This window comes from Rhinolophus hipposideros, assembly GCF_964194185.1.
Source record: "Rhinolophus hipposideros genome assembly, chromosome: 3".
Classification (NCBI taxonomy): domain Eukaryota; kingdom Metazoa; phylum Chordata; class Mammalia; order Chiroptera; family Rhinolophidae; genus Rhinolophus; species Rhinolophus hipposideros.
Genome location: NC_138049.1, coordinates 26,986,081 through 26,999,407, shown reverse-complemented (window position 1 = coordinate 26,999,407; position 13,327 = coordinate 26,986,081). Strand labels below are relative to the sequence as shown.

Genomic DNA, 13,327 nt, shown 5'->3' with positions numbered 1-13,327 from the left:
TCAATTGGTTTTTAGTTGCACATAACTTTCTGAAGTAGCCAGCTTCTCTTCAGAATGTTATTATATTTTTAGCTAAAAAAAATTATTTCCTAATCCATCTGGAAGCTTCTAAACTTTTCCTTCAACTCCTTACAGATCTCATACTTTAGGAACTGATGGAAACTTTCATGAAAATCTTATGACACAAATTCAATCAAATTGTTCATTACTACCCAATTCCTGCTCAGATGAGTTTATCTCTTTTGATGAAGAAAATTACATATACGCTGTTTAACTGATTTTGTAATCAGTAGTGGGGGGAAACTAATAATCACAGAAATGAGTAGCTACAACTCCTCATACAAATTTTGTTACATTGGCGTTATAAAAATAAGCATTGATAAGCCAAGGGTTGAGTCTAAAGAAAATGAGTCAAAGCCTAAAGACATGTGACAGATACCAAGTTTTGCATCCAGAGTCTGAGGAATAATTAGATTGTCAACATACTTGCTGTCTTATTGCTTAATGGATACATTTTACTATTCTATTTATTTTTTTATAGATTTCATCTATACCTGTGATTCCCTAGATTTGGAATGGAATGTCATTACCTATGATATAATTTTGGGCAAGTCAGTCTCTCCCTGGGCCTCAATTTCATCATCTACAGAACGAAGCTGGATTAGAAGATCTCTAAGGTCCTTTGCACCTCTATGTCACATTCTACAATTCTAGGTACTGGCTGTGGACAAACACTATTTTTTGTAAATGTACTAGCACCATACACAGGACCTGAACTCTATGAAGTATATAGTCACAGATCAATGGATGGAAGCTTTCAAAGGAAGGAAGTAAAGTATCTCGTAAAAATGAGATGATCTGAGCACACTTGGTAAGCCATAGAATTTTAAATGTTTTTCAACTTTACTGTAATAAGTGCTTGCTGTAATAAGTACAACATTGTAGAAGTTTGTAAAGAAAAAGCTAATTGTCTCCCCATCCATCTCCTGAACTAATTTCAACTTTTAATTATCCATTCCTTTCTCTACGCTCATATAAAAATAAGTTGTTTTTACTTTATAAAACCTAGAATTAAAATTTTTTTAATTTGACAATCTACTATACAAGTTTTTTAATTCATACTTTTTAATAGCTGCATAATATTCTTTAGTATGGTTGTATAAGACATTTAATTACATCTTCAAAGTCTGAACTATTACAACCAGTCTTGTAATAAGTATCCCTATAAATAGAGTCTTGTATACTGTTGTATATATTTTCAAAGAGTTTATTCTCAGAAATAAAATTACCAGTCAGTGAATAGGCACATTTTAATTCTGTAAAAATGCTGCTAAATTATTTTTTAAAACATTCAGACTCCCCCAACTATATGAGAGTATTTATTTCCCCAGAGTCTTGCTTGCTTTGAACACATAACTTCTTTTTTTTTTAATATTTTCTGGTCTGATAAATGAAAAATGGTTGTCTTGTCATTTAAAATTTTATTTTCCCAGCTACCAGAAATTTTAGCGTGTTTACATAAGTTTATTTGCATATGTTTTTGTTATTTTGCATTATGCCTTTACTGATTTGCTCTTTATATTCTAACCATCTTTTCTATTACATTATTAGTCTTTTTCTTATAAATTTGTAGGAACTTTTTGTATAGAAACTATATCAACCTGTCGTCACATGGATTGACATGAATTCTGAAAACTTTCCCTACCTATTACCTACTAAATAAACAATATAATAACATTCCTTTTTATAAATTGACATGGAAATTGCAAGTGTACCAGTACCAAAAATATTTTCACATCACAAAATAATTGCTATGGACTGAATTATGTGTTCCCCAAATAAATATGTTGAAGACCTAACCCATAGTGTGATAGTGTTTAGAGATGGGGCGTTTGGGAGAAAATTAGGTTTAGATAAGTTCATGAGGGTGGGGCCCTTATGATGGGATTAGTGCCCCTATAAGAAGAGACACCAGAGCGTTTGTTCTCTCTCTCTCTCTCTCTCTCTCTCTCTCTCTCTCTCTCTCTCTCTCTCTCTCTCTCTCTCTCTCTCTCTCTCTTTTTGTGTTCCTGCCATGTGAGCACACAGTAAGACAGCAGCCATCTAAAAGCCAAGAGGAGAGATCTTACCGGAAACTGACTATGCTGGCAAATTGATCTTGTGCTTCTAGAACTGTGTGGTGACAAATTTCTGTTGTTTAAGCCACCCAGTCTATAATATTTTGTTTCAGCAGCTAGGATAATAAAAATATACAAAACTCAAAGATAATGTTCTCTAAAAGAGAGCAGCATTCTTCAACTTCCTCATCAATCATTGATGTCTGTTTGAACATTTCCCATATAAAATGTTAACCTTTACTAATTGAACATTTCTTTGGGCATTAAAGATCTCCTTGTGTTCTCATTTACTGAGCATTAAACATGTTCCCAGAGGTAAGGGTAGGGGTGCAACGTATATCTATTGCTGCATCACAAACTACTTGAAACTTATTCACATAAAACAAACACAAGTTTACTATGCTCACAGAATCTATGTCTGCTGCATGAAGTCTGGGACCTCGGCTGAAAAACCTCAAACAGCTGAGATGACTCAACCATTCTGGGACTGGAATGACCTGAAGGCTTTTCCACTCATATATCCGATGCCTGAGCTGGAATGACACAAAGGCTCGGCTCTGTGAAGATTGCCAAGCAGAGCACCTACTCCTGGTCTCTTCATGTAGCTTGGGCTTCCTCATATCATGGCAGTCTCCTGACAGTCAAACTTCTTACATGCTGGCTTAGCGCTCCATGTGAGACCTTTTCAGTGAATAAAGCAGAAGCAACTTGTCTTTTTATGACCTAGCCTCAGAAGTCACATAGCATCACTTCCACTGTCGTATGTTGGTTGAAGAAGTCATAAGTCCCACCCAGATTCAGAGGGGCCATAAACCCCATTTGTCAATAAGAGTAGAACTGAAGAATTTACAGCCATATTTTAAAACTGCCACATATACACATAAACTAAATATATAAATAGATGTAGATATACGTACATATGTGTAATTAATATGCTTTAATTCTCACAACAAATCAATTAGATAGGTAGTATTATGTCTACGTTAGCTTACTCAAGATCACATCACTAGTAAATGATAAAGGCAAGATACAAATCCATCTATAGCAAAGTTATGCTAATTCTACTATTAACTTCAGGGGAGAACCCATTATTTTCAATGCTTATTATTGCCACTGCAATAATTTTGAGTTGACACTATATTCAGGGTAGATTACCCTTAAAAATACAATAAGCCAGAGGAGATGAAATTGTGTTCAATTTAAATAAGCATCATTTATAAAATAGGTAAATTAAGCCCAGGTAAACTTTATGAGTTTCAAATTTAAACCAATTATGTTCAGGGATCAATTAACCTTAAGGCATGGTATTGTGTACAGTTCTAAAATGTGACTCTCCTGGGTGGTTCTTTGTCTCTATGCTGGGGCTGCTCCCACCTCTGGGCATATCTACCCTGCTCACTCTCCCTTCTCTGTAAACCTCAACTGATTTGAAATATCTGAGACAGTGACTCAGCTTTTCATGGACATACAGATAAAGCCAAAGATCATGCCAATAGACTAGAGAAAACAGGACTCTGGTATGGGCTACTAATTTCCCTCTAATGTTTTCTCAATCAATACCAATCACAATAGCTTGTTCCTTCACGTACACGTGAAGGAGACACCAATGGGAGCAACCCTCCACTCCATTGACTCTTCGTGCTGTACATAGAGAGGTAGCTAATGATCATCGTTTGGATAAGTCAAGTTGGAAATGTGATCTCTGGTCTCAGTTAAGGAATTGTAGTGAACCTGATCTGAAAGGTTGAATGTTGAAAAAAAAAAAAAAGGAAGAAGAAAAAGAAGAAAAGAATCACTAAAAATATGTACATATAAAAAAATGCATCTTACAAAAAGGCCATACAATTCATTACCATTTAGAGTTCCTCCATCATTTCTCAAAGTCATTCAGAAAGCAATCTGATTCATGGATAATAATGGCCTTTGTAGAATGTTCTGCTGACCTGCTTTCCTCATTACCACTGATTGTGTATGCGTGTGTGTTTGTGTGTGGAAGTGAGTATTAGTATGTTTGCCAGGTCTCCATCGAGTAGGTTTACACAAAGACAAATTCTTGCTACAACACTGAAAACATTCTGACTAAGGAGTCAAGACATCACTATAATAAGGACAGTCAGGTCAAAAGGGAGCATAAAAATATATATTTTCTTTAAACAATCTTTGCAGATTCTAAATCCTTTGTATGATTTAAACAAGGGAATGGAAATAAATGCATACATGTGCAATCTGGAAGAACTATAATATTCACTTTTTATGGTGAATGAATTATCACTAATATTCAAATGAGCAATTACTAACAAATTGATTTGTCCCCTTAGGCTACATATTGTCACATTGCCACAAGAAAGGATTTCTTTATGCGTTTATATCAGAAGAGGCTATGTCATAAATATGTTTGTACCATTTTATTCTATAGAACTAAGGAGAGGGAAAATAAAGAAAGATGAGGGGGGAGTGAGGGGAGTGGGGGGTTGGCCAGCATGGGTGGGCCGGCCCTGGTATAAAGCAAGTAACACAGAGATATAGGGGGGCAGCATGGATTTTTCATCGGCTGCTAGAGCTTCTCTTGAACCAAGGGAATACATTTTGCAATTCTACTTAAATGTTTCAGGTAATAGAAATAAATAAGTGCGGTTTATTTGGTGATCTTGCTAAAACCATACCCCTGGAATAAAGTTGAATGCCTTAAATATGAATTAAATACTATTATTAGATCGAATTTACCAAACCAGATGCAGGTCTTTGTATAGGTTTGTTCTCTTTCTTGTAAGTATAATGACTAGTACATGCTTAACATTCAATAAATAGTATCAAAGCAGTTAACACTGGAAATATTTTTTGACCTGCTGTCAATTAGACGAAGACAGTTGATAAATATTGCCTCTATAAGGAAGTTGTATATTTATAAATTGCATAGTGATAATAGAAATAAATTCCAATTATGCAGCCTTTAGTCTCATCTGCAAAAGGGAGGACAAGTCATTGCTGCTTGCATCTTTCATGAAAAATACCATGAATCCATCTGCTATTGAATCTTTTTGTTTGTATACAATTCTTTCTTCCTTTCAAAGAAAAAATATAACGAACTGATAGTTTAGGTTTGGTTTTTCTTTTGTAGCTTTGTTTTTGATATACACATGTATTAAAGGAAAAGAAATCCAATTTGGTTAAACCAAAGGATTCTAATTTAAAGGGAGGGGAGTGGCTTCTTTGGCATGTGTAAAAACAAACCCAGAATCCCCAATGGGCTTTCCTAATTCCTAATTCCGTACATCACTCCCATTGTGGCTGGATTTTTAAGCATATGATCAAGTTATCCTCACCAAAGAAGAATGCAAAACATTTCTCATGATGTGGTCTATTTGTGTCCCTTTCTCCTTGGGGACATTTGTCACTAGACAGATATTTTATTGTTTATTATCTTTTGTATTTTCTAGGTTGCTATAGAAAAAAATTACATTCCATTCAACAGCTAGTCGTATCACACAAAAACACTTTAGTCTATGGAAAGATAAACTTTCTAAAAAAGTATTACAGCACTGTATGGCTCTTGCTTTAGTAAAACCAAAATGTAGTTATTTACTGTTTCACAAGACCCTTTCTCATATCATTTGGTAATGACAATTACCTTATGAGGTAGATGGAATGCATTTTATGATTATTATTTTACAGATGAAAAAACTGAATCTCAGGGATCTGAAGGGACTAGTTCAATGTCACATAATTAGAGAAGGGAGGTTAGTAACTGTATCTTCCAAATTAGCTTAGCACTCTCTGTACTTCATATATATAATGGTAGTTAGTCCTATTTAGCTGCTTTATTTTTTTTATTCTGTGTTGTAGTTTAAACAATATCGTTGGGAGGAAAAGTGAATATACTACAAAAAAAAAAGCAAATAGAGGTTCAAGGGATTCTTTTTAACATTAGATTTTTCCATAAAAAAAGATGTGTCCTCCATCCCAGGGTAGGCATGTCCTTGAGGCTTAAAGAAGAAATAGTGAGGATTGAGGCTCATTTGCTCTTAGTAGAGCTCAGCACACTGTTTATGATGAGAGTTTACTTAATAGTTTAAGAATCTCACAGATATTTAATGATTCCTACAAATGGTCTGGTGCCAGGGTCATTGATGTTAGCGCTACATAATTTTTTGTTTAATTCATTTGAAAACCATTCATCGATTGTCTAGCGTAGCCTGATCAGTCCACTGGTTGCTGGGGCTACAAAAATAAATGAAGATGTTTAATGAGAAAAGGAGGTAAGTCGATAAATTAATTAAATTAAAACGAGTTTAATGCAAACAGGATTGTTATCAGAGTCCAGGGGTTATTTTCTCTTTTATCATAAGCAGTAGTCTGTGCTCTTTTGTAAGTGTTAACAAACCTGGCAAAGGAGACATTTAGTAAATAGCAGTCACTCCAGGCATATCTGCAGAATGTTTTATTTATGAAAATAGAGGTAAGAGATGAGAGATGTCTTTTTTCCCTTAGTGGCCAACACAGTGTACTTACACATTTCTCTAGTATTTCAATGACCAAAATATAGTCCAAAATAATAGGCTACCTGATCTGATCAGAACCTCTGCCCTATGCTTCTCCCTCCTTCATCTGGCTGAACTCTACTCTTTCTTTTGCGCTCTGCACTAATATTATCCCTTTGAGGAAAACTTCCTGGGCACCCCCCCACTCACTGTAGGCCACCTGCCATCCCCCTAAACCAAGGTGAGGTAACGTTCATATATTATATGTAATATATAGAGGGTGCCAAAAAATGTATACACATTTTAAAAAAGGAAAAAACTGTATTAAAATTGTAACACTCAATATATACTGATAACAAAAGATGAACACAAGTCATGTGTATACGTTTTTTTGGCACCCTCTGTATATATTATATATACTATGTATATAATATTATATTACGTATATATTATATATATAAAGTAATAATATATAATATTATATATTATTATGTGTATTATATTATTATATATTATATATATTATATATAATATATAATATATTATATTAGGTTGGTGCAAAAGTAATTGTGGTTTAAAAGGTTAAAAATAATTGCAAAAACCGCAATTACTTTTGCACCAAACAAATATATATATATATGTGTGTGTGTGTGTATATATGTGTCTATATATATATATATATATATATATATATAGTTATAGTTATATAGTGTTTCTCCACTAGTTTTTTTATTTCCTTAGTGACAGAAACTATTGATGTTTGTATTCATGTTTGTATTCATAGTAACTTCCAATAGGACCTAGCATAGACTAGTAACAATGGCAGCATGTCCAAGGGGTAGCATAGTAGGGAGGAAGGACAGTATTTAACTATCTTCACCTCCTCCCTCATAGTTTCTATTAGCCATCCTCCCTTCACACCAAATATACATACAGTGCTTAAAACCAGTATGCATGCTGGGCCAATGAGGAATAAGGACAAGGCCCCTAGCACTCCTTCCTACCAGATGCTTAGCGAACCCTTCCTACATATCACTCAAACTCAGTAAATACCTGTTAAAATACTTCTTGGGGAGAGGCAAAATGAGAAACAGGAAAGAATTTGAATGGTCATGATTTTTTTTTTTTTAAATCAGGTCTATTGAACTATAATTTACATACAGCAAAATTTTTCTCTTTCAGGTATAAAGTTTGATGGGTTTTGACAAATGCATAGTTATATAACCACCATCATAATCATGACAGAGAACATTTTTGTTATCCTCAAAAATTCTCTTTTTAATTACCAGAATTTCAAATGAACTTTTTAGAAATACTACAAAACGTATCAATGTTGCAGATTAAATAATGTATCCTTGAATCTTGGATAATATATCTCTCCAACGTGAATAGTTTATTTTCCCTCAGTCATAATACCATTATTTAGTTGTGTTACACTTTTCTCTTGGAAACTTCAAAGTATTTAGCACATAAGAGTTCATTGTTTTGTATTTCTTTCAAAAAACCTGGTCCAACTATAGAGATTTATACTCCAATTCAATGAAATTAATGCATCCCATCCCCAGTTAACTTATATGTTTCTCTTCCTACCAGAGAATATCATATCAATATTTTAACAATGTTAGGTGTCTTGTTTTTAATGAGCTGGTCTTTGGTTTTATCAAGTGGGCATCGTGCCTTTCCCTCATTTATCGATTATATCCCCTTATGATGACTGAAAAGGCTCTCCATCCTGGGGACACTTGCTATATTTAGATTTGATTTGCTGGATAAATGGAATGACACAGGAAAGAAGTGACTGAATGAATGAATGAATGAATGAATGAATGAATGAATGAGTGAATGAATGGTTGCCTCCATTTCATGGATGAGGCACCCTCTGAGAGGCATCCTGTGGTCAGGTGACTGGCAGAAAGCCACACACTGATGTTGTAGCACTGCCCGATCAGATGCCACATTTATTTTCTTTGCTCTATTCATTTATCTATCAACTCTCATTTTTAAGTCTCCATAAAACATCAGCACTAAAGAGTAAAAGTGGAAAAATAGACCACACAAAAATTAAACGACTTTTTAAATTGAATTTAATGTACAAAGATAACATGGGTAAGGATTTGGGAGGTAGATTTTCACTTGGTTAAGAATGCTTTACTCTCTTATTCACCAGTCCTCCCTCTCCATTAAATGAATTCATAATACCTTTTGGTAATGCTGTTTGTGTTTCTTCATAAAACAATTCATATATGTCTATTGTGTTCTTTTTCAACAGGCTTCTTTAGTGAAAAAGACACAATTACCTTCACTGTTGCTACTGGGTCATGACAAGTAGGAAGAGAATGCTAGAAGAGGTTCTGCATAGTGACAGATCATCCATTGTCGTGCCTATGCTTGCACTTTCTTTCATTTTTCTCCACATTTGGACAGATCAGGAATAAATTTGATTAAATTTCCATTGAGAGGCTTTTGTTCAGAAATACGTGTCAAAAAAATTTCAATGAGCATAAAACAAAAACGGTCTGCATTTTGTATGAGACAGATTTTAAAATGGTCCTCACCACAAAAAGAAAAGAGAAAAGCTATTAAAGTTGCCCTCCCCTGGGGAGTAAACTGATTTTCAGTGCTTCCTGAGCTGGTGCCCTCTCTCCATCAGCTGCTCAGATATTCATGAATCCTTGCGTCTTCCAGCATCGCTTTCGCTCTTCCTCTGCCTTTCTGGCACAGCTCTCCCTCCCTCCCTCTGGCTTCTGCTATTTCTTGTTCCTTCTCTCAGCTGCTTAACTACAGCTCCCACTGGAACTTGCACAATCAAAAACAGCTCTCCTCTCCAGCAGCTTCCAGAAGCGCATCACCTGGAGCAGAGCGACTCACTAGCTCACCGCACCCTCCGCAGAACAGCCAGGTAGCCAGGGCGGGGGGGGGGCGGGGCGCAGTGGGGGACCTTCTCTCGCTGGGCAGCAGCAGCATCTCGCCGGAATCCGCGGCATCCTGGGGTCCCATAGCGGTGATGCCTGTGTTTCGGAGCAGTGATGAGAAGAGAAAAGCCACTGCCCGTGGCAACTGAAAGTGGAGAGAGGTTGCTGCAGTAGCCGCTGCTGCAGAATGTGTGAGTGAGGACCTGCGCCCCGCTAGATTCTCCATCCCGCTCCGTCTTGATTAAACTGTCTCCAGGAGGGAAACCGGGAACCAGATTCACGAACCAGGCGGGTGCCACGCTGGACCTATAACTGTGAACTTCCCACTGTGGAAAATGGTAAACAAAGACATGAATGGATTCCCAGTCAAGAAATGCTCAGCCTTCCAATTTTTTAAGAAGCGGGTAAGGACAGGTTTTGTTTCTTTTGTTTTCTGCTCTTCTCTTAAACGCTTTTGATTGCTTGCCTGAGGTAAGCCTAAGGTTTTGCTGCCCAACCCTGAAGCAAAGCTGTGCTTCTGGTGGCAGTGGTCCAGCTGGGAAATATACCTGCCTTGATGCCAATGTGGAGGTGGAGGAGCTTAGGAAGAGTTGCTTTGGGAGAAGGGGGTTGGGCTGGGATGCCTTAAGGAGGGTTTGAGTTGGGAATGGGAATTTCTCAATCAAAGCTTCAAGATTACAGGCAGTTTCAAAGCAAGTTGGCCTGGGTACAGTTATGGCTAGCAATTGTAGTCAGGGAGTGATGCAGTAGCTTTCTGTGTTATCTTTCAAGGCTTCAACTTTTTCCACCCTTCACATTTACTCACTGCGATAGCATCTTCATTTGTCAGAGGCAGCAGCTCCTGGCTCCCCATATCCATTCAGCCCATAACTTGCTGAGTCTCTCTATCCATGGTAAAAATAGCCAAGGACTGGAATGACCTTTTACAGAAATGATGGAATCCAGCATTTTAAAACCTCTGTTTCAAATCTCTTTAATTTTGCTTCATACGACTGTCTGTTTTAGAGAGCGCACTGGGCGGTCTGAATTCAAGTGATAATATGAGGTTATGCTGCTGTATACATTAATGTCTTAAATCCCTTTCTCCTTCATTCACAGCATTAATGTTACATTGATTATAAATGAGCACATTTTTTTTCTTTTTTTTGTGTGTTTTATAATAAACTCAGTTCATTGTCACGGTCACACTGATGGTCTACATAAATTTGCAAATGTATACACAAGCGGGAGGTAAGAAATTAATAATTGTGAAGTGACTGATGACTGACACTCTTATGGAGAGTTTCTTAAGCAACAGAAGTGTCCTCCAGCCTCCAGCTGCCTGGGACTGTTTAATACCCTAGGGCAATTCCATCAAAATGGCTTTCTCCATTCATTCTTACTTCATTCAGGTCCTTTCTGTGCTGCTCCTGATGCAGCCCTTCACTAACTCACCAGCAGAACACAGTGAATTACAGTCTGGGCTGGACCACCTCCCTGCACTAAATGGTCAGGCAAGCTGGGAGGGCAGGGCTGGAAACAGCAGGTCAGGCCCAGCCAGAGGGCCAGTATAAGCTCCTACACATATTTGATTGAGTTCTCAGGAAAGCAAAATCTTCCCTTACGACAGGGGCCACAACATAAGCATTAAAACCAAAGCAAACCCACCCTGTCCTGGCTAGTACTCTTGGAGCCCAAGAGCAAGGCGAGGTTCCTCTCTAGTGGAGACAGCAAGCTGAATCAAAGCAAGTCAATGCAACTTCTCAGAGCTCCACACTGTTCCTGTTCTCCCTGCAGCTAAAATATTTCTTTCCAAGGAAAGGGCTTTTTGTGAAAACTAAGTTCCAACAGCAAACAAATATTTTGCTACTAAAAACAGCCGTAGCCCATACTGCAACACTTAAACGCTTTACTCTCTTTTAATTAATTAATTATGTGGTATTGGTGGGAGAGGTGGTGATAATTTAACACTTCTCAGTCAGGTATCTTTAATCAACCAAGTAGCTGTCAGGCAGATTTTTTTTTTTTAAGTTGTCTCTTATTTTCTTTGCTATTGAAATGTACTAATAGATACACTAGTTTACCATCTGATTTCTTTTTGTTTAAAAGCATAATTTACCAATAACCTTCAGTTGATGCCTCTGTAGACCTTGAATTTTGCAAAGAACTAGCCAGGGTACTGATGTCTTATCTGAGTAAATGCCAAGAGAAAAGAAGTTTACATCAAGCTGGCTAGCAGGCTGCTTCATCTGCTTTGAACCTGGGTCTATCAGAAAAACCCCCTCCTGCTTTACTCGTCAAGGACAGCAGACTAAGTAGAATATGACTTTGTGTCAAGTCATGGATAACCCCAGGGATAAATCCCTTGATTCTTGTCTAAGGGTTCAAGTTCTCTGTCCTGAAAGTTCATTTCAGTTTGTACCATGGCTTTGTTTTGGGTTTTGCTTTTTTGTTTATTTGGGGGGGGGGTTGTTTGTTTTTATTTACACAACTAATATGTAAATAAATGTGTAAAACATTAAGAAAATAACTGATCTTCCTCCCCAATCTTCCTCCCTTCCCCAGAGGTAACTGTTAAGACCATGTTGGTGTCCATATTTTCCAGACCTTTTCTCTGCATATATTCATATACTAGAAATCCTTTGTTTTCAGATAAGAATAATCCGTTTTTTCTGTATTCTATTGTTGAAGTTCCACACATTAAAGCATATTTTATTTTTAACCTAACTGGACAGTCGTATAAAGAGAACATTTGTCCAGTGCACAAATGAAACCATGAGTAAATCTTAGGAAAAAACCCATAGTTTTTTAGGGCTTACTAAGAAGACTGAGGTTTGGAACGAAGAAGGCTTCAATAGTGCTTCCTATGTCTCTGAGACATTCCAACAGGAGCGTTAAGAAGCTCGCCAAAAGAGAATATAGATCATTTGCCTCTGCCATTCATTTAGGAAAGTATAGCCACCATCTATTTATTGAGTGTTTATTATGTTTTGGACATTATGGGCCAAGTGCTTTGCATGTATTATCTCATTTAATCCTCACAGTAACCCTCCGAAGTAACAAAAATTATTAAATGTGCAAAGTGTGGCTTAGAGACAGTAAACAACCAGCCCAAGCTCACGTAGCTAAAAATTAGCAGAGCTAAAATTTAAACTTTGTTTAACCCAAAGCACATATTTTTAATTCAGACGTTTACTTCAAAGCGTCTTCTCTCTCTTTTTCCCCACAACAGAATCTGTTTTCCCATGTAAAATCCTTATGCCACTACCTGATTTATTAGAACTGTGATGGCCAAGAGGCCTCTCGCAGTTCCATTCTAGCCCTCAGTAATGACACTGGCAGAGGCAGCTGGGGGGAACCCAGCTTCTAGGAACACAATCTGAAGAAAAGCAGTCCTGGTGGTGGTTCCCTCAAATCCTTTGGACTTATGCTTTTCACCCACATGTCTTTAGAAGCTCAAACACCAGATTATTTTCATTTAGTTGAGAATTGCTAAACTAAACTCTGGAAGAGTTCTACTTTCATTCTCTATGTGTTAATAAGTTAGCATTAGATACCTATGGATTACGTTTTATTCTTAGAGTCTCTAAAAATTCATTTAAGATGAATGGGAAAATGTCCTTACCAGTTTATTCTTACAATCCAAGAGTCAGTTGTGCTCAAGATAATCTATTTTCATGGATTTAAAGATTTGTTCATGATTCAGATTCTTGTATTTTGTCACAGAAAACACAAACAAATGCCATTATCTTCAACTTGATAATCCATTTTGGAACTACACTAGGTAGGTAAAAAAGACGTCTACAGTCATAATGTCAGTACCTTTTGTAAAAATGTAAAG

General features: G+C 36.8%; 1 protein-coding gene across 1 annotated transcript in view; it reads left to right on the top strand.

The window, feature by feature from the left end:
* Positions 1-8,920: 8,920 nt before the first annotated feature.
* SGK1 (serum/glucocorticoid regulated kinase 1) overlaps positions 8,921-13,327 on the top strand; it is a 103,585-nt gene continuing 99,178 nt past the window's right edge. The window contains exon 1 of the mRNA XM_081045179.1: positions 8,921-9,911. Coding sequence (XP_080901305.1) covers positions 9,843-9,911 — 69 coding nt within the window. The 5' untranslated portion in view covers positions 8,921-9,842. The remainder of the gene's footprint in view (positions 9,912-13,327) is intronic.